The sequence below is a fragment of the Balaenoptera musculus genome, chromosome 15 (genome assembly GCF_009873245.2).
Source record: "Balaenoptera musculus isolate JJ_BM4_2016_0621 chromosome 15, mBalMus1.pri.v3, whole genome shotgun sequence".
NCBI lineage: Eukaryota > Metazoa > Chordata > Mammalia > Artiodactyla > Balaenopteridae > Balaenoptera > Balaenoptera musculus.
In genome coordinates, this window is record NC_045799.1 from 82,303,056 (window position 1) to 82,328,815 (window position 25,760).

The 25,760-nt window shown below is 44.8% G+C and overlaps 1 protein-coding gene across 1 annotated transcript in view; it reads left to right on the top strand.

The window, feature by feature from the left end:
- The first annotated feature begins 7,988 nt into the window (after window positions 1–7,988).
- Window positions 7,989–25,760, top strand: part of KPNA7 (karyopherin subunit alpha 7) — a 38,981-nt gene continuing 21,209 nt past the window's right edge. Inside the window, exons 1-3 of the mRNA XM_036826577.1 lie at window positions 7,989–8,094; window positions 13,739–13,827; window positions 15,678–15,803. Coding sequence (XP_036682472.1) covers window positions 8,010–8,094; window positions 13,739–13,827; window positions 15,678–15,803 — 300 coding nt within the window. The 5' untranslated portion in view covers window positions 7,989–8,009. The remainder of the gene's footprint in view (window positions 8,095–13,738; window positions 13,828–15,677; window positions 15,804–25,760) is intronic.

Here is a 25,760-nt window from a genome sequence, read left to right on the forward strand (position 1 = left end):
TAATAATAACAACAACAACTACGACTACTAACTTCACAGAACTGATGAAATGATCAAATGGATTGTGGACTGGAAAATGCTTTTTTTTAATTTGTAAGTAATCATTGTTAATGAATTATACTGAGCATCTTTTCACATACTTATCTTCCACCTACGTATCTTCTTTGGTGAGGTGTCTGTTCAGATCTTTTGCTCATTTTTTTTTATCATCAGGTAGTTTGTTTTCTTATTATTGAATTTTGAGAGCTCTTTATATATTCTAGATACAAGGCCATTGTTGGATATGTGCTATGAAATTATTTTCTCCTGTGGCTTGTCTTTAAATTGTGTTTAAGTGGTGATACGCTGCCTACATGTTAAGGATCTCCCCACGTGACTCAGAATGGAAACCCCAAGAAATTCCCCCTCCATCCACCTCTGCTTATCTCTGGGCAGCTTCCCTGGAGCATGTTGGGCTCCTCTGAGCAAGGTCAGGTGTTGGAGCCGTGAGTTCTGCGAACTTGGCTCAGGGCTGGGGCTGGGGGGGCGGGTGGGGACAGAGTTGGAATATATTTATCACGCCTGGTAATCCTCAGCCGGTTTCTGCAGGTGTCGGCAGAGTCGTGTCCCCGGCAGCCTGATCCCCACCCCCTCATGGGAGCATCTCATTGCCGCCTCTCTGATCGTCCCAGCTCCACATTCCACACAGTTTGGATGTGTAGGTTACTGTTAGGCTGCTGGGGCCGGGGCAGGCTGGACACATGCCTCTAGGGTATCCAGGTTCTGGAACCCTCTGATCTGAGGAAGGGCAGCTGAGTCAAGCCTGAGGCTCTGGCCCCAACTTCCCACCTTGGGCCTGGAGCAGCCCCTCACCAGGAACTGCCCACCCAGGCTCCCGCCTCAGCTCCTCCTCCTCAGGGGAACCTCTTTAGAGGCCCAAAGGCCGTTATTCTGTCCTCTCCTCCTCCTTTTTTCTCTTCTCTCTCTCCCTCCCTCCTTCAGGCATCTCTGAGTTAGCTTTGCATAGAAGGGAGCAGAAGGGGAGATTCTGCAGGAGACTGCTATTGGGATGGTCAAACAAACTGTGAGCATGAAAAGTTGGAAACAACCTAAACGTCCATCCATAGGGGATTAGTTCATAATCTAACTAATTATGAACTATAAATAAAGTGAAATAAAGGCACAATGGATATTTTTTAAACTGATGATGTAAATTCATATTCATTGGCATGGAACAAGGCTCACAGCAGACTGTTGGTTTTTTGTTTTGTTTTGTTTTTTAAGAAGGGTTATAGAACAGCTTGAGCCCTTTTTTGCAAAATGGCACCTGTGTAAACAGAGGCACCAAGAGCTTATCTGAAAGGATCCTCAGCCAGGTGGTCAGACCCATTAGCTCTGGGCGGCAGAATTTCAGGTGATTTTTGTTAAACCTTCTTTAAACTTTTCAGTGTTGCCTAAAGTTTTTCTCAATGAGAAGGACTGTTTTTAGGATCTGAAATTATTTTTTAGCATCAAAAAGGTAACAAATGTCCATCAGAGATATCTCAAGATCTTCCCTTCGGTTTTTTGCCCCAGGGTGGTGGTTGGAGGGTACTTCCTGGCAGCTCCTGGAGCTGCATTCCCAGCTGCTGTTTGGTTCCTGGGAGGAACCGGGGGTGGGGGGTTGGGGGGGGTTTGGGGGGGGAAATCAGTGCCCTCCCAGGAGGGTTGCGGGATGAAACCTTGGCAGGTGCAGGAAAGTTCACAGTATGCTCCTTGAAGGCCAAACATGGACACAGAGCCTGGGCCCAGAAATAGCCCCTCGCCCCAGAGACCCTTGGAATTCTGCAGGGTCATCTCAGGGAGGGGAGAGTCCGAGCAGGCCACTGCTGGAAACTTCCTTGCAGACTCTGAAATGGAAGATGAGGCCTAAGACAGGCTCCTCTAACACAAGCTGGACCTGGGCAAGGAGTTCTCCAAAGTCAGCCCGGCTTGACAAGTCTCTGATTCCAAGCCAACTGGAGATTTCCTAATTAATCGTGAATTCTGTGGAATCCCAGAAATATGGTGGTCAAGCCTGCTACAGATAGATTTCTCCAGCTGTGTTTCTTTCTTTTTCACACTGCATTTAGACCTATATCTCAATTTGATTTTATTTGGCACTGTTGTGCCATTTTCATTTCATTATCTCAAAATATCTAAAAATTGTTTTCACTTTTTATCCCCCCCGGCATCTTTCCTCTTTGTCAAGAAGTATTTATTCTTATTTTTCCGAAGGAGAGAATCTCTGTTTTCTGTGGATCCCCCAAGGTCAAATAACTGGTGAATTCAAATCTCAGCTCAGCTGAATAATCTCTCATCCATCCCTCCATCAATCCACTCATTCATCTATCCAACATCCATCCATCCATCCAGTCCTGCATCCATCATCCATCCATCCATTTGTCCATTTATCATTATCATCCATCCATCCATTTACTCATCCATCCACTCAACCATCCATCCATTCAACACGTATTTATGTCACAACTCCCTTTGGGGCCCCAGACTGGGGTGGCGTGAACCTTGGCCTTATTCTCCTGTACTCTTGTGAGGACAGCATGTCCCCCACAGAGCCATCACAGGGGGTGGGAGTACCGGGCTGGACACACAGTGCTGTCTTTGAATACCTCCCTCCCTCCTTTATCTGGGATGATGGTAATATCCATCTCACCCAGTTGTCACATGGCGAGGTGATGATGGTGGACCAGAGACTCTATGTGATCGTGAGAGCCTCGGTGCTCGAGCGATGACAACTGTGATTCTTAGTTTCTCGGCAGCAGGGACCCTGTCAGGTTCGCTCCTACGCCTCGCAGAGGCCAGCACAGAGTAGGCGCCCAGGAGCTGCTCCCAAAGGAGCCGTGTCCATGGCCCAGCTGCTGAGGGCACGTGGTGTCAGGGGAAAGCCACACACAACCCTGGACCCTGCGTGCGACTTGTGCCTCTGCTATTCAGCGGCCCCAGTGAGGAGAAAATTCACCCCCAGAAAAGCAAATGCTTAGGACAATCAGGTGGATGAGAAACTTGGGAGGGATGGTGCTGAACAGCCCAGAAAATACAACATGCTTTGAGGAAATAACTGCTGTGTGGAAGGATTCAGGCCTGATTTTACTGGCGAGCCTCAGACTTGATAAATAATCAATGTGGATTCCTTCTTCTGTCTTCCTTAATATCCCCTTTCCTCCTCTTCTCCTGGTTCTGGGCCAAATAGCATTTCCCAAGAATCTGAAATGAACTCCTTAAGCGTCAGCATCCTGGGAAATTAGAGTCCCCCCAGGATCTGGGGACATTCTGACACATGTGTTCACACACACAGACACACAGGGACACACACAGACAGACACATGGACACAGAGACACACAGACACACACAAATACACACAGATACACAGACACAACACAGACATACACAGATGCACACATACACACAGACACAGAGACACACACAGGCATACCCACACAGACACACACACAGATATATACACACATACCCACACAGACACACACACAGACATATACACACATACACACAAGCTCGCATGTGCAGAGGCCAAGGACGGTGACAGCTGCATTTGTCAGGAGCCATGGATTCCCACGGAGCCGTGGATTCTCAAAGACTGACCTCAAGGACAAAACCTTCCCTGGATCCCCTGAAGAATTGTGACATCAACCCTCCAATTCTGGGGTTCTTTTTTTAACCCCTTTTACATTATTAATATAAATGAACGGGCATTTATAAATAACCAGTGATGCATGGAGTTGGGGGCCTGATAGAGCAGGTGGCCGGGGACATGGTAACAAGGAGGGCCCCTGACTGCAGAGGATTTAAAGACAGTGAAAACTGAGTGGAAATCAGTCTGCGTTTACTAGAGCCCTGCGCTGGCCGGTATAAACCGTGTCAACGGTAAATACTCCTCCCCCTCCCCCACCACTTGGGCGTCCACTGTAAATAACAGTATTAATGATGCTACATGAACATGAAAAACATGTTCTTGTTTTAAAGAACGAAATCAGAAGGAAGGAAATTCTGACCCCTGCTACAACATGATGGACCTTGAGGACGTCATGCTGAGTGAAATAAGACGGTCCCAGAAGGGCAACTACTATGTGATTCCACTTATATGAGGTCCCTAGAGTCATGACATTCACACAGACAGAAGGTAGAAGGGTGGGTGCCAGGGGCTGGGGAGTCAGTGTTTAATGGGGACAGAGTTTCAGTTTGGAAAGATGAAAAGAGTTCCAGAGATGGATGGTGGTGATGGCTGCACAACAGTGTGAATGTACTTAATGCCACTCTGTATACTCAAAAATGGTTAAAATAGTCAATTTTATGTTATGGTATTTTACTACCATAAAAAAAGAAAGAGAGAGAGAGACAGAGAGAGAGAGAGAGAGAAGGGAGGGGGGAAAGGAGGGAGGGAGGAAGGAAGGGAAACAATTGCCACCCTAGCACAGGCAGTAGCACACTGAGGCAAAGATGCGGCCACACAGACCTGGTCTTCCCATCATGTAACCTCAGGCAATTCACATCGAGGTCCGCAGCCTCAGTTTCCCACTCTGTGAAATGGGACTGGTAATTCTTACTGCATCAAAGGAGTCAAGGCAGGTTAAACAAACCAGGTAAACAAACCCATCCAGGTAATTCAATCTCGAGAATTTAACGTAAGAGTTTGTTGGAAAGGTGTAGAAACCTGCCGTCAGACCAGTGGGCAAGTGGTCCCCAGGGGTTAGCCCCAAGCAGAGGTCGGGAGGGTCGAGGAAAGGGGCTCAGTGGAGGGTGGGGCTGATGGAGGAAGGAGATGGAAGTGGGGAGCTGAGGTCATGCTCCCAGCCTGGGTGGACGGTGTGGCGCTTGCCCGTGATCGGGGCTTAGGAGTCAGAGAGGATGAAATGACCTCCACTTGAGGACTCGGATTCCATCTGAAGTGATCTTCCTGCTGCTTTTCTGAGTCCTCTGGGTGGCGACTGTGGGCTCTGTGTGGTGAGCTGATTCGATTTACTCAAAGGACGCCAGCTCAATGCTTGGCTCAGGAAGGGTATTGAGCACCACCGTACACCCTGGGTACTTCCTGGGTGATGGAGGGGGGACGCCCGGAACACAGTGTGGGCAGGGGGAGAGCCTGGCTCTGGGCCAGCACGCCCACTTATGCATTCCACAAATATAATGAGCAGTGACTCTTCCTGGCCGTGGGGATAAAGCATCGAGTCAAACAGACAATACCCCTACCCTCGTAGAGCTTATGTTCTGTTTCAGGGGTGGGGATGGGAAATAAACAAGCAAGTGAATGCATTGCATTTCAGATGTTAGCAAGTGCTGCCTGGGAGAACATCAGAATGAAGTGAGTCAGGTGGGGATGCAAGGATGGGGTGAGGTTCGATTTTAGACAGGGTGACCAGGAATAGTCTCTCAAAACTGACACCTGAAGGAAGTGAGGGAGGCACAGGGAACAGCAGGTGCAAAGGCCCTGAGGCCAGCGTGGTCCTGATGTGTTTGCAGGACCGAGAGGAGGCCAGGGTGGCTGGAGCCAGAGTGGAGGGAGTAAGGTCAGAGGACGAGGATGGGAGGCAAGGCAGAGCATGAGGGCCTCACAGGCGATTGTAGGGATGTTGGGAGCGCTGGAGCGTTTGAGCAGCAAAGTGGTGTAACTTGACTTAAATGTTTAAAGGATCTGTGCATGTGTGTGTGTGTGTTTAAAAGCCCGAAGGGGCACAGGCCAAAGCAGTGACGGCTGTGATGAGGTGAGAGGGTCGCCGTCGGGCCTGGGACCCAAGTGGAGGTGGAGAGAGGTGGGTTGTCTCAAATGCCTTGGGCAGAACAGGGAGGCCTAGGGCAATCTCTCTGCTGGCCTTGGATCCTGTGGGAATCAGGCCTCCTGTAAGTCATCCTGAATCCCCCTTTTCTGACACCATCCCTTACCAGCCACCTCAGCTTGAAACCACAGCTTTAACTTATATCTCTGTGTCATTATCACCCACCACTGCCTCGAGCGGGTCACCGGGTCCCACCCCAGTTCTGAGCCGACTGGCCTTTGCTGTATCCCCACCTCGATGTTCTCCAGGCACCTGGATGTGCGGGTCCAACCCTGAACCCCACGCTTCACCAACTCAGAACCCCGACTTCTCCGCCCCCATCTCCTGCCGTAACCAGGGTGTCCTGGGGTCAGACACCTCCTCTTTCTAGCCCCACCTGGGAAAGAATCCTCCTCTTACCCCTTCCCTCCAGACTAGCCTAAATATTCTAAAATGACCCACTAAGAATGTTGCTTTTGGTAGGTGTGATCATGGTATTTTGGTTTTAGTTTTTAAGTCTATCTGTTAGAGATTCATTCTGAAACTTTATGGATGAAATGATACGCCTGCGATTTCCTTTGGTGATAACACACCAACCAAAATCAATAAATACATAATAAAAAAGGTTGGGGGAGAAAAAAAGGTGGAGTTGGTAACTGTTGAACCTCGGTGTCCTCAAGGATTCATTTGTACTCTTCTCTCCGCTTTTACAAATTTGGAACTTTCCATAATAAAAAAAAAAGTAAAAATAAGGCAAATAGGAACACAACCCTGCTGGGACCTTCGGGGACTGCCTGCTGCTCTCCGGACAAAGTCCCAACACCTTCAGAGAGTGAGTGACAGGTGGGTGCAGCCCCCTGACACTCTTCGGAATTCCTGGCCCAAAGAGCAAACAGACGTAATCGGTTTTATCATTGATTTAAAATCCCCTACAGGGCTTCCCTGGTGGCTCAGTGGTTAAGAATCTGCCTGCCAATGCAGGGGACACGGGTTCGAGCTGTGGTCCGGGAAGATCCCACGTGCTGCAGAGCAACTGAGCCCGTGTGCCACAGCTACTGAGCCTGTGCTCTAGAGCCCACGAGCCACAACTACTGAGCCCACGAGCCACAACTACTGAGCCCGCAATCCGTAACTACTGAAGCCTGTGCGCCTAGAGCCCGTGCTCTGCAACTAGAGAAGCCACCACGATGAGAAGCCTGCGCCCCGCAACAAAGAGTAGCCCCCGCTCGCTACAACTAGGGAAAGCCCGTGCACAGCAACAAAGACCCAACAGCCAAAAATAAATAAATGAAATAAATTTATTTTTAAAAAATTAATTAAAAAAAAAAATCTCCTACAGACAGTGCAACTCCCTACTGCCTGGACCAGAGTGGATGGCTCCCTCGGCCCCCCCCCGTACACCTGACCCCATCGTCCCTCTAACAATCCTGAACAGCCTCTGTTCCCAAGTGAACCATGGCTGGGTTTTCTTGCCTCGGTGCCTTTTCCTATGCTGTTCCCTCTGCCTGGAGCATTTTTCTCACAATTTTTCACCTGCTGACTCCTTTTCCTACAGATGTGGCTCTAGCATCACCTCTTCCAGGAAGCCCTCCCTGACCTCCCCTGCCCTGTGTTGTCGCAATCACTCTCCTGTTCCCACTCTAGGCCCATCTCTGCTCCTGATGGGAGGGCGGGAACCAGGTCGTCTTGTTCACTGTTGCACGCCAGGGCCTGAAACACAGTGGGAACAATAAATATTTGTTGAAGAGATACATGAAATTTTGTTCCTATTTCCATTTCGATACGAGGCAGACCCATTCTCGCCACCACCCAATCTTTTGCCTGCCTTGGGAAGAAACATTTGTTAACTGTTCGACAGCAGCTTTAAGCCTAATCCTTCCATTTTAGGAAGAGGCCACTCAATCTAGCTGAATCCCGGAAGCCTTAAACACCCAGAACACAAACCCTTCCCTGGAGGTAGATGCCGCCGCCCCTTGCCTCTTGATCATCCATCTGAGGGTCTCCAAGGCTGCAGCTGCAGAGCCTGAAGGTCCGCGGTGCCTCTGAGTCTCCCATCTGTACCTTGTCGGTACATGAGAGTCACCTGGAGACCTAGGCCTCCCTCTGCACCCCACAGACCAGCTCAATCAGTCTCTGGGGTGGGGCTCTGGCGGCAGGGTGGGCGGAGCTCCCCACGTGATTCCAAGAACCGTTGACATTGGTCAGAAACCAGCTCCGTGGGGATGGGCCAAATGCCCCTAAAGACATGCCACCTGCTGAGGGCATTTAAGGCCAACCAGGGGGCTGGAGACTGCGGCTCCCTGTCAGGTGAGTGACGGGTGGGTGGAGGGTGCCGGGGACCTTAGAAGCTGTTTGGGGGCCCCAGAGAGGTTGCTGCGGTCGTGCCCTCCCCAAAGCTGGTGGCCTGCCTGGAGCACTGGCTCCCAGGAGGCCCAGGCTGGGCCTTTCCCTGTTGAACTTCAGTCTTGGTTGACAGAAGCTGTGCTAAGGGGCGCTTGCTTGGCTTGTTTTCAGGATGGGTGAGGAGGGGGTGGTAGTTGGTGGGGACCCTTCACCCTCCAGAGCCCAGGCGGGGTGGGGGGGATGGCAGGGGGCCTGGGGCTGCGTCACCCACACGGCAGCTGCAGCCTGTAGATCCGTGTGCCCTGCGTCTTTGCTGGTGTCCTACTCCCTGAAATATCCCTCGGGACGTCCTCACCTGGGGAGCAAAGCCTTTCCAAGCCTTGGAGGTGGGTCACGGGGAGAAGGCCTGGTTGCTTGCTTCCTTCTTGCTTTGACACGTGCCTCTCATCTTGGCCAGCCTGGGCCGGGGAGGGAGGCATGGCTGTGTGTCTCCCTGCCTCCAAGGTGGTGTCAGGACACGTCTATTTGGTAGAGCCGTGCAGGGAGCCAAAGAATGCCGATGGAGGGGGCGGGGGCCCTGGAACTGGAGACCACCCCCCTTCCCCGGGGGCCCACTCCAGCCCCAGCGGTGTCTGCTTGCTGACCTTGGAGCTGAGGTCGGCTCAGTCCTTCCGAATAAGCCTCACTCACTCCAACCCAATGCATGGTTTTAGCTTAAAACAAATCCCACTTTGTTTGAACAAGGGGCTGTTAGTGATGTAGATCTGAACACACATGGAAAGATGTCCCCGGTACAGGCGAAGTGGAGACGCATGCTGCCAGACCCTGTCTGTGATCGGCTCCCCTCCTGCAATCAGCACCTCGGGGCACGTGCAGAGCGGCTGGGGCCTGTAGAGGGTGGTGTGCGATTTCAGAGGTTAACTTGGAGGAGGACTGGGGTTATAGGGAGTTAATGCTCAGTGCGCTTCTCAAGTATTTCGTTTCCTTAAGCCGCGAGCATGTGTTAAAATCAGAAAAATCCTGCTTTATAGAAGCCAACTCTGGGGTGATGAGACATATCTTAATTTAAAACCGTTCTGGGTTCATGAAAGATGCTCACAGTCAAAGTTTGGCTAGACCTAGGGAAGGATAGAAAAAACCAAATGGCCTGTAATGCTCCCACCAGAGAAAGTGACCCAGTGCCATTAATAAGGCGTGGCCAGGGAGGGTCCCTTGGGTGGGCTTCTGCCACCTGACACCCAGGACAGGGGGTCTCATAGCGTGGGGAGCAGCAGAGCTGTCGGGGGGCGGTGTCAGCCCCGACGTGGATGATGTTTGCCTAAGTAACTAGTCTGGCTTTCCCTGGGTCTCAAATTTAGAGAATCAATGAGGAAAGGTACTGACTTTGATTTTGGTGCATAACTCAAAGCCTCCAAATTAGCGTTCTCATTATTCTACTGGTAAAGGATGATGGGGTAGCCAGCTCTCCTGGTGCTAGAAATAGCCATGTGAGGGGAAGGAATCACATTTGAGCTGTGAGTAGAGAAGCTTGTGAAAGACAGAAGGATCTGCTTTGCAGCTGGCTTTGCAGGATGTCCCCAGATGAAGTGGTGTGGCCAAACCTGTGACTTTCAAACTGCTTTCAGGGACAAGGGAGGACTCTGATCTGAAGTCAAGCTTTCTCTGCTTACGCCACCTGATAAAGGCCTTCCACTTGATTTTTGGTTTTTGGTGTTTTGTTTTTGGCTGCACCACGCGGCTTGTGGGATCCTAGTTCCCCGACCAGTGGTTGAACCCCGGGCCCATGGCAGTGAAAGCACCGAGTCCTAACCACTGGACCTCCAGGGAATTCCCATTGATACTTGATTTGAAGGAAAGTGGCGACCCTCTGAACCCCTGTATCCACTTCCCAGGTTCCTTATGGCCATACCATCTGAGATGTGGCAGAAGCATGCATGGTTCCCATGGCAACAGTCCTAGAACTAGGCCCTGCCTTGGGTCTCCCAAGGAGCAAAAGCATTTCATCCCCGTGTACCAAACCGGCCTCTGTGCACATTCAGACAGTCTCATGAGCTGAGTTGGTCGGGCCCCTCACAGTGAGTGAGACTCAGCAATGAGGTGGCAACAGAGTGTTTCCGAAGTGGCCTCTGTTGTTTCCATTGCCTAAAACGGTGCGCTTTCCTGTTTTCCAACATCTCACCCATGTGTTAAGTGCCACCCACGGTGGAGACTTGGTGTTTCCTAATCTGACCTTGTTACAGATTATCGGCTGTGAAGTTTAGTGATCCAAAGCATGACGCAGGAGTCAGACGTAGGCTGATTCCTGGCTCTGGGGCTTAACAGCTGTGGGAACTTTGGCAAATGGCATCTGCAAAGGTTTCCTCACTTGCAAAATGGGGCTCTCTCTCCCTTACTGTTAATGTTGCTTCATGTTTTTTGAGTTTTTTATTAATTTATTTAAAAAAATTTTATCGGAGTGTAATTGATTTACAATGTTGTGTTAGTTTCAGGTGTACAGCAAAGTGATTGTTATACATATACATATATTCATTCTTTTTCAGATTCTTTTCTCATATTGGTTATCACAGAATACTGAGTAGAGTTCCCTGTGCTATACAGTAGGTCCCTGTTGGTTATCTATCTTATATATAGTAGTGTGTGTATGTTAATCCCAAGCTCCTGATTTATCCCTCCCCTCCACGTTTCTCCTTTGATAACCATAAGTTTGTCTTTGATATCTGTAAGTCTGTTTCTGTTTTGTAAATAAGTTCATTTGTATCATTTTTAAAATTAGATTCCACATATGAGTGATATCATATGATATTTGTCCTTCTCTGCCTGACTTCACTTAGTGTGAAGTGAATTTCTAGGTCCATCCATGTTGCTGCAAATGGTATTATTTCGTGTTTTTTTTAATGACTGAGTAATATTCCATTGTATATACATACCACATCTTCTTTATCCATTCCTCTGTTGATGGACATTTAGGTTGCTTCCATGTCTTGGCTATCGTAAATAGTGTTGCAATGAACTTTGGGGTGCATGTAGCTTTTTGAATTACAGTTTTGCCCAGATATATGCCCAGGAGTGAGATTGCTGGTTCATATGGTAGTTCTTTAAGGAACCTCCATACTGTTCTCCATAGTGGCTGTATCAATTTACATTCCCACCAACAGCATAGGAGGGTTCCCTTTTCTCCACACCCTCTCTAGCATTTATTGTTTGTAGACTTTTGATCATGGCCATTCTGACTGGTGTGGGGTGATACCTCATAATGTTGCTTCATTTAATCCTAAGTGTCCAATATTCCTGGTATGTAATAAACACATTTTGGCCATTGCTGTCTGAAATAGGCCCATAATACTATCCTGCTCCTAATTTATATTGCCATATGTCTTACCTCTTGGAGATGTAGCATATAGCTCCTTATTTAAACCCAAATCTTGGGTTGCAACTGATCATCCTTTTGACCTTGCTATTACAGCAACTGGAAAACTCTTTTGCGATGGTGTTTTCAAGGGTGTCATGATGAATAGCAATGATTTACCTGTGGGTCACTGGGTCATAAAAAGCAACTCTTTCTTTCCTGATGGGGCAGGATTGGAGATGACTTTAAAGTAGATGAAGGGATGGGACATGGTTACTCTCTGGCCTGAGCCTCCAGGGCTGAGATTGTCCTGCAGCATCATTCTCTCCTCTTCCTGATGTGCTGGCTTCTGGTGTATTGCTGGAGGTCAATCTACCTCCAGCTTGAACTTTTAACTGAATTAATCTAAAGCCTGAGATTGTCTCAAGCCACCTTATACATGGTGCTTCTCCTGGTAAATACACAGCAATGGAAGGGCCATGGATGTCACCGGGGCTCCTTGACTCTCTGGGGGTTGGGGTGGTGGAGGTGACCAGTGTGACTTTGTTAACGGAATGTTTAGAGCTTCGCAAATGTTCCTGTGACCCATTGTGTGACCCACTGTGTCACTCTCCACCTCTCCAGATTGAGATGTGCTGGGGGGAGGGAGCAACTGGTCAATTCTGGGAAGTAATTTGCATTTCCCACTCAGATTTGTACACATTGTCAGCTATTCTTGCTCAAGCTCCTAAAGAGACAAATGCCTTAGAAAAAGCAAAGTCACGGCAGTGAAGCCTCAGCTCTGAGACTCAGCTGACTTGCTCTCCTATCTGTCTGGGGCTGGTGGTGCTTCTTTTTATGGGTTTGTCCCTGGCATGGTAGCCGCTGTTAACCGGTAGTGCCTCTGAGGCTGTGCTTCTGTTGTTCTGTCTCAGATTCCCTCCTTTCCCCGGTCCCTTGCTGGCTCTTTGTTTTCTTGGACCCTAATACACAGGTCACCAAGACTCAATTCTTGTTCTGTTCTCAGATAGAGTTCGTCTTCTCTCTCCTTGGCTCTCTCCTCACTGACAGAATTCTCCAAGTTGTCTACACCGTCCCATCCAAACTGATATGTCTAAATTAGTCTTTCCTACCAAAATTATTCCCAGCTGTTCTACTCTCAAGAAGAGAGTCTGTTGGTCATCTTTATCCAGTTTTCTCTTTGGTATAATGTAGTCTGGCCCATCCTGTATACTTAGAAACAGACGAATATTCATTGCATACTTGTAAGAAAGGTTATTCCCTGCTGCCCTGTAGGAAATCCAAACTTGCCCTGATCTGAATAACCTCCTCTAATGGAGGGCCAACTCCCTTTGTGAGCTTATCGCTTACCACCCTCTTCTAACAAACATTTGAGTACCTACTTACTACATGCCATGCATTGTGAAGGGGCTGATGAATCGTAACTAAGACACGCATGGTCCCATTGTCCTTGGGAGTATGGAGGGGAAGATGCACAAACAAGAAAATGTTGAGTTGTGGTAAAAGCTATGGAGAAAATGAAACAGACAGATTGGGAAGATACTTAGCTTCTTAGATAGGAAAGAATTGTTGGGTAAAAGTGGGCTGAGGCCAGCTCACGTAGGGTGGGCATCATGGTGAACTTGAGTTTTCTTCTAAGATCAACCAGCCAGTAGAGGGCGGGAAAAAAGTGGGGGAAATTACATGGTCAGTTTCTTTTTAAAAGATCACATGGCTTTGTGTAGAGGACAGATTGGGATAAGGCAATGGTAGAAGCAGGTAGTAGAGTTCGGAGACAGTTGCCATAGTGTGGGTGAAAGATGATGGTGGGCTGGACCAGGGTGGAGGAAGTCCTCTAAAAAATTAGGAGTGGGACATGCTTGAGACAGTCCTGTGCTGGTGGATCGGATGTGGGAGAAGAGGACCATCTTCCTATCATCGCCTGGTTGGGCTCCTCAGCATCCTGTACGTATGCTCTGTACAGAACTCCTTGGACCCAGCCACGTGGAAGGGTTCTGTGCTTTCCTTCCAGCCTACCCTAGCCATCAAAAGCCCAGTTCAAGCCAAACTGCCCCTAAAAAGATATCCCTTACTCCTGTAGCCCAGGGCTGGTCCCCTCTGAGTTCCCATGATGCTCATTGCCTATTGAACTGGCATGTGACGCCTGTGGATGCTGCTCTCTGTTCCACTGTGGGTCCTTTAAGGGCTTACAGCCCGGATGGCTTTAACATGGTAACCACATACTGGGCACTGAAAATCTCTTTGGAACTGTCCTACCTACAGGTGCTTTACTTCTTCTAGTCAATATGCCGACTTTAGAAGCTCCGGAAGAGAGGCTGAGAAAATTTAAGTATCGTGGCAAAGATGCATCTGTGAGTATGAAGCGATACCTTACTCTATCAAGGATGGGTGCGGTAAAAAGCACATGGTTGAAATGCATTTAAACTAGTGGAGAGTGGGCTAGATGGGGTGAACGAGCAAGTATAGCAGAATGTTCATTGTGGGTAAGTGCATGGATGGTCATTGAATAATCCTTTTAACTTTTCTGTATATCTGAAAATATCATAGTAAAATATTGAAGGTGGGGAGGATCAAACCTCACGGACTTAGTCGGACAACTGTAGACTCAAATCAAGGTCTCCATGTGATCTTGAAACTATTGAACTTCAGAGCCTCAGTTTCTTCATCTATAAAACAGAGCTGATACCTACCTCTTAGGACCTGGGTAGCATCATCAAGTGCCTGGTATATAGATGCTTACCTGCAGCTCTGCATGTCAAGGGGGCTTACCAAGGAGCTAAGATGTTGGGAATACAGTTGCCAACCAGCATGCCTGGAAGAGAAATAGGACTCAGAAGTGAAAAGTCCAGACTGCTCTCTACTGGGATGAGCACGAGCGCTGGGCCAGGGAGGCTGTGCTGTTCGTGAATCTCTCATTCAGCTTCTCTGGTCTCCAGGTTTTCTGTCTAGCGCTGTGTCCTATATCTATGTATCTTGACTGACATATCAAGTTGGCTACGCCTTGGGAATCTGAAAGGCAGCTGAGGATAAGGAGAACACAAGGGCATAGCCGCCCAGTTGAACATCATCCAAAGCCAAATCCCTCTTACTTACACCCTTTCCAACAAGCTTGGCTGTCTGGCTTCCAAGACCACCGCAGATTAAAGGAAACCAATTAGAACAAAGAAATCAAACCCTCTATGGGGACAGCAGCGGGAAGGGCCAGGAGATGAGAAGGTAGAAGCCAAAGGTACCAAATTCTCTATGGGGAAGGGCCGCTTAGTGATGGGAGCAACACGACAACTGGCTCCATAGGTCCCCAGCGTGTCCTCGCCTTTCCAGATAACACCACAATGACCCTATTTTCTTTTTTTTTTTTGGGCTGCGCCGCACGGCTTGCGGGATCTTAGTTCCCCGACCAGGGATTGAACCCCGGTCCCCAGCAGTGAAAGCGCCAAGTGCTAACCGCTGGACCACCAGGGAATTCCCATTGACCCTAGTTTCAAGCAAGGCTCAAATAGCTTCTTTAAGGAACCAGAAGTATCTAATACACACTGACTTCCTTATAATTAATATTTTAAAGTCTTCAACCCAAAACTCATCTATCCATAAAGATTAGATCATTTCCCCAGGATTCTCAATACGGTAAGGTCTGAGTTTTGCCTGATAAGAGAAGAAAAGGGGGGTTTGTTTGTTTGTAGAATTTCCATCTTCCTCAGTCTGGTGTCCAAGTAAAACTCTTGGGATTGGATCAAGGTTTGCATGACCTGTAGGCTGATTCCCAGCAGTGGAAATGGTCAAGGACATCTGGGGCCGGGGTGCTCCCTTCAGTCCCCTGCCCAACCCGGGTGCCCACAGCTAGAAGGCACAGGCCTGCTTCTCTGGAAGCAATCGGCACCAGTGAAGATGTGCTCAGATTCAGGGCAATGGGATGCTTTGCTCAGATGTCTCTACACCTGAGAATCCTGGCTGGCCAGTGGGTGTGCATGGTCTTCCTTCACTTTGGGAGGAAGATTGACGATCTCGCTAGAGGTGGTGGAGGAGGAGAAAGAAGCAGAGGAGGCTAGCTGAGCTGACTATTGACTAGCTGTGTGATCTGAACTCTTCCAGCCTGTTGCATCTGTAAAAGTGAAATTGGATGCTTTGAAGTGTGCTCTAAAGGCTAAACAGGGTGACAACCTGACTTCCCAGCTCTAAGGGCTCCCATTCTTTTCCTCATTAGATGAGGCGGCAGCAGAGGATAGCAGTCAGCCTGGAGCTCCGGAAAGCCAAGAAGGATGAGCAGTCCTTGAAGAGGAGAAACATCACGGATGTCTCCCCTGACCCTTCTGAGCAACAGACCAAAGGGGTACGTCGGGAACATGGCATTTAGAGCAGTTGGGTATAAAATACGTCCTTAGTAAGTTTCTCTGCCTTGAAAATGTTTGATTCAGAACTTGCAAGCTCTAATGGAGGCCCTTTAAGGAGAGGGGTAGAGAGATGGTGATTAGAACTAAACTGGTGTTTTCAGAAAGCTAAGTGTCATTAGCTTTGTGGCCGTGAGTCTGGGATCTATGTTCTAACAGGGGGTGGAGAAGATGCTGCGTCTCATTGAAAATTCACTTGCTGCCATTCAGCCGGAAACAGGAAATGAGGGGTCATGGAGGTTCTCCCTCACTGGAGGCATATGGTCACTCGACGTGTCACGTCTTACCTAGGACTTGAATGCTGTCATCTAGCTTCCATTCTCCATCCGCCCCAGCCTCACTCAAGGCAAATCCTGGGGTACTTCCAGGCCAATATTGTTGTGGTGAATCTTTTGCAGAATGCCCTGACTTAGGAGGGTTAGAACTCTGATGGTGTTGTGTCTTCATGTCTTTTATGATCTGTTATGTTAACTATCCATATGCATCCTTGCATCCTGCTAGGATTAAGGCTCTTAGAGGGCAGAGATTGGTTCAGTCTGGGCAAGTGGATCCCATGATGTTCTACTGTCCACCAAATGGGATGGCTGTGATCATTCTTTGAATTGCCGTAGGGCTCTGAACCCTACTCTACCCAGCTTCATCCGTCTAGAGGATTCCTTAGGATTCCTGCCACCCAAGGAAGACGAAACTGTGAAACAAAACTATGAAAGAGTTTTCTTTTTTATCCTATATTAGCATGTTCCTTTTAAAATTCTAATTCATATACCACAGAATTCACCCTTTTAAAGACTATAATCAGTGGTTTCTAGTATGTTCACAAGGTGGTGAGACCATCACCGCTTACTAATTTCAGAATATACTCATCACCTCAGTAGAAACCCCACACCCACGAAGCAGTCACTCCTCACTCCTCCTTCCCCCAGCCTCTGGTGACCACGAATCTACTTTGTCTCTGTGGATTTACCTATTCTGGATATTTCATATAAATGGAATCATATAATACGTAGCTTTTTGTGCCTGGCTTCTTTCCGTCAGCAAAATGTTTGCAAGGTTCATTGATGTTGTAGCATGTGTCAGTACTTTCCTTTTTTTTAAACAGAGCTTTTACTATTTTTATTTATTTATTTATTTTTGGCTGTGTTGGGTCTTCGTTTCTGTGCGAGGGCTTTCTCTGGTTGCGGCAAGCGGGGGCCACTCTTCATCGCGGTGCGCGGGCCTCTCACTATCGCGGCCTCTCTTGTTGCGGAGCACAGGCTCCAGACGCGCAGGCTCAGTAGTTGTGGCTCACGGGCCTAGTTGCTCCGCGGCATGTGGGATCTTCCCAGACCAGGGCTAGATCCCGCGTCCCCTGCATTAGCAGGCAGATTCTCAACCACTGCGCCACCAGGGAAGCCCAGTACTTTCCTTTTTGTGGGTGAATAATATTTCATTGTATACCACATTTTGTTTGTTCATTCATTAGTTGATGGACATTTGGATTGTTTCCATTTTTGGGGTGTTATAAGTAATGCCACTATGAACGTCTTTTTTTTTTTTCTCAAAAAAATTTATTTTTATTTTTTAGTTTATTTTTGGCTGCATCGGGCCTTAGTTGTGGCATGCAGGACCTTCCTTGAGGCATGTGGGATCTTTCGTTGTGACACGCGGGCTCTTTCTTGCGGTGCACAGGCTTCTCTCTAGTTGTGGCGTGTGGGTTTTCTCTCTCTAGTTGTGGCGTGCAGGCTCCAGGGCGCGTGGGCTCTGTAGTTTGCGGCACGCAGCCTCTCTCGTTGAGGTGCACCAGCTTAGTAGTTGTGGCGCATGGGCTTAGTTGCCCCGTGGCATGTTGGATCTTAGTCCCCTGACCAGGGATCGAAGCCTCGTCCCCTGCGTTGGAAGGTGGATTCTTTACCACTGGACCACCAGCTCCCCACTATGAACGTTTTATGCACAGGTTTTTGTCTGGATATATTTTCAGTTGTGTCAGGTATACGTAGCAGTAGAATTGCTGGGTCGTATGATAATTCTAACTTTAACTCTTTGAGGCAGTGCTTGTGGTGAGCTGAATAATGTCCCCCCAACCCCAATATCTCCCTATCCTAATCCCCAGAACCTGTGAATGTTACCTTATATGACAAAAGGGATTTTGTAGATGTGGTTAGATTAAGGATCTTTCTCTTTTTTTTGGCTGTGCTGGGTCTTTGTTGCTGTGTGCAAGCTTTCTCTAGTTGTGGCGAGCGGGGGCTACTCTTTGTTGTGGTGCACGGGCTTCTCATGGCGATGGCTTCTCTTGTTGTGGAGCATGGGCTCTTGGCACGCGGGCTCAGTAGTTGTGGCTCACAGGCTCTAGAGCACAGGCTCAGTAGTTGTGGCGCATGGGCTTAGTTGCTCCGTGGCAAGTGGGATCTTCCCCGACCAGGGCTTGAACCCGTGTCCCCTGCATTGGCAGGCGGATTCTTAACCACTGCGCCACCAGGGAAGTTCCCAGATTAAGGATCTTGAGATGTGGAAATTATCCTGGATTATCTGGATGGGCCCAATGTAATCACATCTGTCCTTATAATAATAAGAAGGATGAAGGACAAGGCAGAGCAAAAGCAGAGATGAGCGTGTAGCGCCTTGAAGATGGGACAGGTCAAAGGCCAAGCAACACAGGAAGCCCCACTAGAGGCTGAAAAAGGCAAGGAAATAGACTCTCCTCTCAGAGCCTCCAGGAGGAAACAGCTCTGCCAACATCTTGACTTTAGTCCAATGAAACTGATCATGAATTTCTGACCCCTAGAACCATAGGCTGTAACTTTGTTTTAAGCTAATAAATTTCTGGTAATTTTTTACAGTAGCAATAGGAAACAGATATGCTGCCAAACTTGTTTCCAAAGCAGCTGCATCACTGTACATTCTTACATCCTTACCAACACTTGTTATTCTCCATTTTTGGATTAGAGCCATTTTATGGGTGTGAAAGGTTGTACTGTAATTTTGATGTTTTCCTAATGACTAATGATGATGAGCAGTTTTTCACGTGCTTACTGGCTATTTGTATCTCTCCTTTTGAGAAATGTCTATTCAAACCCTTTGACAATTTTTAAAATCAAGTAATTTGTCTTTTTATTGAGTTGAAAGAGCTCTTTATATATTCTGAACATTAGACCCTTACCAGTTATGTGATTTGCAAATCTTTTCTCCCATTCTGTGGGCTGTCCTTTTACTTTCTTGATAGACTCTTTGAAACACAAATGTTTTAAATTTTGAAACAGTCCAATTTATCTATATTTTGTCTTTGGTTTGCTTGTGCTTTAGGTATCATATCTAAAAATCCATTGCCTAATCCAAAGTCACCAAGATTTATGCCTATGTTTCCTTCTAAGAGTTTTATAGTTTTAGCTCTTATGTTTAGGTCTTTCAGCCATTTTGAGTTAATCTTTGTAAGTGGTATGAGTAGGGATCCAACTTCATTGTTTTACATATAGATGTCCTGTTGTCCCAGCACCATAAAGGCTATTCTTTCTCCATTGAATGGTCTTAACACTCTTGTCAAACATCAGTTGACCATAAATGTGAGAGTTTATTTGTGGACTATGGATTTTCTACCATTGATCTATATGTTTATCCTTATGCCAGCACAACAGACTTGATTACTGTAGCTTTGTAGTAGGTTTTGAAATTGGAAAGTGTGGGTCCTCCAGTTTTGTTCTTTTTTTCCCCCAAGATTATTTTGGCTCTTTGGGATCCCTTGCATTTCTATATGAATTTTAGAATTGGCTTGTCAATTTTTTCACTAAAGGAAGCTCAGATTTTGATGGAGATTGCATTGATCAGTTTGTGGAGTACTGCTATCTTTTTTTTTAAAATTAATTAATTAATTTATTTATTTTTGGCTGTGTTGGGTCTTCGTTTCTGTGCATGGGCTTTCTCTAGTTGCGGCAAGCGGGGGCCACTCTTCATCGCAGTGTGCGGGCCCCTCACTATCACAGCCTCTCTTGTTGCAGAGCACAGGCTCCAGACGCACAGGCTCAGTAATTGTGGCTCACGGGCTCAGCTGCTCCACGGCATGTGGGATCCTCCCAGACCAGGGCTCGAACCCGTGTCCCCTGCATTGGCAGGCGGATTCCCAACCACTGCGCCACCAGGGAAGCCCGAGTATTGCTATCTTAACAATGTTAAGTCTTCCAGTTTATGAACATAGGATATTTTTCAATGTATTTAAGTCTTCTCTAATTTTTAAAAATAGTTTTCAGCATATAAGCATTGTGCTTCTTTTGTTCAATTTACTCCTAAGTATTTTATTCTTTTTGATGCTACTGTAAATAAACTTATTTTCTTAATTTCAATTTTGTATTGTTCATTGCTAGTGTACAGAAAAAGAACTGATCTTTCTATGTTATCCTGAAACCTAGCTGAACCTTGTCTATTAGCTCTAAATTTTGGTGTGTGGATTCCTTAAGATTTTCTATATTCAAGATCATGTCATCTGCACACAGACAGAGTTTTACTACTTTCTTTCCAATCTAGATGCCTTTAATTTCTTTTTCTTGCTTAATTAACCTGTCTTGAACTTCAATACTGTGTTGAATAAAAGTGGCAAGAGTGGATATCCTATGCTGTTCCTGATCTTAGGGGGGAAGTTTTCATTCACTTACCATTGAGTATGACGCTAGCTGTGAGTTTTTTGTAGATGCCTTTGTTAGATTGAGGAAGTTCCCTTTTATTCCTAGTTTGTGTTGAATGCTTTTCTTTTTTTTTAATCATGAAAGGGTGCTGGATCTTGTCAAATGCTTTTCCTGCAGTTGTGGAGATGATCGTGTTTTTTTCCCCATATATTCTATTGATATGGTGTGCTACATTGATTTTCATAGGTTGAGCCACCCTTGCATTCCTGGGTTAAATCCCAATTGGTTATGATGTATAATCCTATTCATGTGTTGATGCATTTTGTTTTCTAGAATTTGTTGAGGATTTTAAGATATATTCATGAGGGATACTGGTCTGTACTTCCTCTTGTAATATCTTTGTCCATTTTGATATTGGGGTAATACTGGACTCATAGAATGAGCTAGAAAGTTCCCTCTTCTATTTTTTGGAAGCATTTGTGAGGGATTGCTGTTATTTCTTCTTTAAATGTTTGTGAAGATTCACCAGTGGAGCCTTTTGTATCTGGGCTTCTCTTTGTGGAATTTTAAAAAAATTAATAATTCAATCTCTTGTTATAGTTCTATTCAGATTTTCTATTTTTTAGCCACTTTTGGTTTGTGTTTCTAGGAATTTGTCCCTTTCATCTAGATTATTTAATTTGTTTGTATACTTTTTTCATAGTGTCTCTAATCTTGTTTATTTCTGTTAATTCAGTAGTAATGTTCCCAATTTTATTCCTGGTTTTAGTAACTTGAGTCTCATCTATTTTTCTCTTGGTCAGTCTAGCTAAAGATTTGTCATTTATGTTGCTCTTTTGAGCCAACTTTTAGTTTCACTGATTATTTTTTTCCTCTCTAATTTTTTCATTCTGTTTCATTTATTTCCACTCTAGTATTTAATATTTCCTTTCTTCTGATTTTTTTTGGGGGTTAATTTTCTTTCATTTCTAATATTTTAAAGTAGGAAGTTAGGTCATGGATTTGAGAGCTTTCTACTTTTTCAATACTTGCATTTATGGCTACATATTTCCCTCTGTGGCCTGCTTTAGTTACATCTCATTGGTTTTGGTATATTGTATGTATTTTTTCCATTCATCTCAAAGTATTTTCTAAGTTCCCTGGAATTTTCTTCTTTTTATCCATTGGTTATTTAGTTTGGAGTAATACCATTTTAATTTCAATAGTATATAAAACAATACTCCTATATAACTTTATTCCCTCTCTGCTTTTGCTCTCATTATCATCCAAGTTACCTCTTTACACATCATGTACCCATTAATATAGGTTTATAATTATTGCTTTATGCAGTTGTCTTTTAAGTCAGAAGAAAGACTTACAATAACAACTACATTTATACTGTCTTATTTTTTTATTTTTTATTTTTATTTTATTTTATTTTATTTTATTTTTGGTTCCAAGCTGTGTATTAGGTCAGGTCTGTTCTATGCATTTCCTCATTTTTCTTTTTTTTTTTTTTTATTTTTGAATTTTATATAATTTATTTTTCTATACAGCAGGCTCTTATTAGTCATCAGTTTTATCCACATCAGTGTATACATGTCAATCCCAATTGCCCAATTCATCACACCCCCACCCCCTGCCGCTTTCCCCTCTTGGTGTCCATACATTTGTTCTCTACATCTGTGTCTCAATTTCTGCCCTGCAAACTGGTTCATCTGTACCATTTTTCTAGGTTCCACATATATGCGTTAGTATACAATATTTGTTTTTCTCTTTCTGACTTACTTCACACACTATGACACTCTCTAGATCCATCCACGTCTCAACAAATGACCCAGTTTCGTTCCTTTTTATGGCTGAGTAATATTCCATTGTATATATGTACGACATCTTCTTTATCCATTTGTCTGTCGATGGGCATTTAGGTTGCTTCCATGACCTGGCTATCGTAAATAGTGCTGCAATGAACATTGGGGTGCATGTGTCTTTTTGAATTATGGTTTTCTCTGGGTATATGGCCAGTAGTGGGATTGCTGGGTCATATGGTAATTCTATTTTTAGTTTTTTAAGGAACCTCCATACTGTTCTCCATAGTGCCTGTATCAATTTATATTCCCACCAGCAGTGCAAGAGGGTTCCCTTCTCTCCACGCCCTCTCCAGCATTTGTTGTTTGTAGATTTTCTGATGATGGCCATTCTGACTGGTGTGAGGTGATACCTCATTGTGGTTTTGATTTGCATTTCTCTAATGATTAGTGATGTTGAGCATTATTTCATGTGTTTGTTGGCAATCTGTATATCTTCTTTGGAGAAATGTCTATTAGGTCTTCTGCCCATTTTTGGATTGGGTTGTTTGTTTTTTTGATATTGAGCTGCATGAGCTGCTGGTAAATTTTGGAGATTAATCCTTTGTCAGTTGCTTCACTTGCATGAGGATTGTCTTTTCGTATTGTTTATGGTTTCCTTTGTTGTGCAAAAGCTTTGAAGTTTCATTAGGTCCCATTTGTTTATTTTTGTTTTTATTTCCATTTCTCTAGGAGGTGAGTCAAAAAGGATCTTGCTGTGATTTATGTCATAGAGTGTTCTGCCTATGTTTTCCTCTAATAGTTTTATAGTGTCTGGCCTTACATTTAGGTCTTTAATCCATTTTGAGTTTATTTTTGTGTATGGTGTTAGGGAGTGTTCTAATTTCATTCTTTTACATGTAGCTGTCCAGTTTTTCCAGCACCACTTATTGAAGAGACTGTCTTTTCTCCATTGTGTATCGTTTCCTCCTTTGTCATAGATTAGTTGACCATAGGTGCGTGGGTTTATCTCTGGGCTTTCTATCTTGTTCCATTGATCTATATTTCTGTTTTTGTGCCAGTACCATATTGTCTTGATTACTGTAGCTTTGTAGTATAGTCTGAAGTCAGGGAGTCTTGATTCCTCCATCTCCGCTTTTTTCCCTCAAGACTGCTTTGGCTATTCGGGGTCTTTTGTGTCTCCATACAAATTTAAAGATTTTCTGTTCTAGTTCCATAAAAAATGCCATTGGTAATTTGATAGGGATTGCATTGAATCTGTAGATTGCTTTGGGCAGTGTAGTCATTTTCACAACATTGATTCTTCCAATCCAAGAACATGGTATATCTCTCCATCTGTTGGTATCATCTTTAATTTCTTTCATCAGTGTCTTATAGTTTTCTGCATACAGGTCTTTTGTCTCCCTAGGTAGGTTTATTCCTGGGTATTTTATTCTTTTTGTTGCAATGGTAAATGGGAGTGTTTCCTTAATTTCTCTTTCACATTTTTCATCATTAGTGTATAGGAATGCAAGAGATTTCTGTGCATTAATTTTGTATCCTGCAACTTTACCAAATTCATTGATTAGCTCTAGTAGTTTTCTGGTGGCATCTTTAGGATTGTCTATGTATAGTATCATGTCATCTGCAAACAGTGACAGTTTTACTTCTTCCTTTCCAATTTGTATTCCTTTTATTTCTCTTTCTTCTCTGATTGCCATGGCTAGGACTTCCAAAACTATGTTGAATAATAGTGGTGAGAGTGGATATACTTGTCTTGTTCCTGATCTTAGAGGAAATGCTTTCAGTTTTTCACCATTGAGAATGATGTTTGCTGTGGGTTTGTCATATATGGCCTTTATTATGTTGAGGTTGGTTCACTCTATGCCAACTTTCTGGAGAGTTTTTATCATAAATGGGTGTTGAATTTTGTCAAAAGCTTTTTCTGCGTCTATTGAGATGATCATATGGTTTTTATCCTTCAATTTGTTAATATGGTGTATCACATTGATTGATTTGCATATATTGAAGAATCCTTGCATCCCTGGATAAATCCCACTTGATCATGGTGTATGATCCTTTTAATGTGTTGTTGGATTCTGTTTGCTAATATTTTGTTGAGGATTTTTGCATCTATATTCATCAGTGATATTGGTCTGCAATTTTCTTTTTTTGGAGTATCTTTGTCTGGTTTTGGTATCAGGTTGATGGTGGCCTCATAGAATGAGTTTGGGAGTGTTCCTTCCTCCGTAATTTTTTGGAAGAGTTTGAGAAGGATGGGTGTTAGCTTTTCTCTAAATGTTTGATAGAATTCACCTGTGAGGCCATCGGGTCCTGGACTTTTGTTTGTTGGAAGATTTTTAATCACAGTTTCAATTTCAGTGCTTGTGATTGGTCTGTTCATATCTTCTATTTCTTCCTGGTTCTGTCTTGGAAGGTTATACCTTTCTAAGAATTTGTCCATTTTTCCAGGTTGTCCATTTTATTGGCATAGAGTTGCTTGTAGTAGTCTCTTAGGATGCTTTGTATTTCTGCGGTGTCTGTTGTAACTTCTTCATTTTCGTTTCTAATTTTATTGATTTGAGTCCTCTCCCTCTTTTTTTTGATGAGTCTGGCTAATGGTTTATCAATTTTGTTTATCTTCTCAAAGAACCAGCTTTTAGTTTTATTGATCTTTGCTATTGTTTTCTTTGTTTGTATTTCATTTATTTCTGCTCTCATCTTTATGATTTCTTTCCTTCTGCTAACTTTAGGTTTTGTTTGTTCTTCTTTCTCTAGTTCCTTCAGGTGTAAGGTTAGATTGTTTATTTGAGATTTTTCTTGTTTCTTGAGGTAGGCTTGTATAGCTATAAACTTCCCTCTTAGAGCTGCTTTTGCTGCATCCCATAGGTTTTGGATCATCGTGTTTTCATTGTCATTTGTCTGTAGGTATTTTTTGATTTCCTCTTTGATTTCTTCAGTGATCTCTTGGTTATTTAGTAACGTATTGCTTAGCCTCCATGTGTTTGTGTTTTTTATGTTTTTTTCCTTGTAATTCATTTCTAATCTCATAGCGTTGTGGTCAGAGAAGATGCTTGATATGATTTCAGTTTTCTTAAATTTACTGAGGCTTGATTTGTGACCCAAGATGTGATCTATCCTGGAGAATGTTCCATGTGCACTTGAGAAGAAAGTGTAATCTGTTTTTGGATGGAATGTCCTATAAATATCAATTAAATCTGTCTGGTCTATTGTGTCATTTGAAGCTTGTGTTTTCTTATTAATTTTCTGTTTGGATGATCTGTCCATTGGTGTAAGTGAGGTGTTAAAATCCCCCACTATTATTGGGTTACTGTCGATTTCCTCTCTTATAGCTGTTAGCAGTTACCTTATGTATTGAGGTGCTCCTATGTTGGGTGCATATACATTTATAATTGTTATATCTTCTTCTTGGATTGATCCCTTGATCATTATGTAGTGTCCTTCCTTGTCTCTTGTAACATTCTTTATTTTAAAGTCTATTTTCTCTGATATGAGTATTGCTACTCCAGCTTTCTTTTGATTT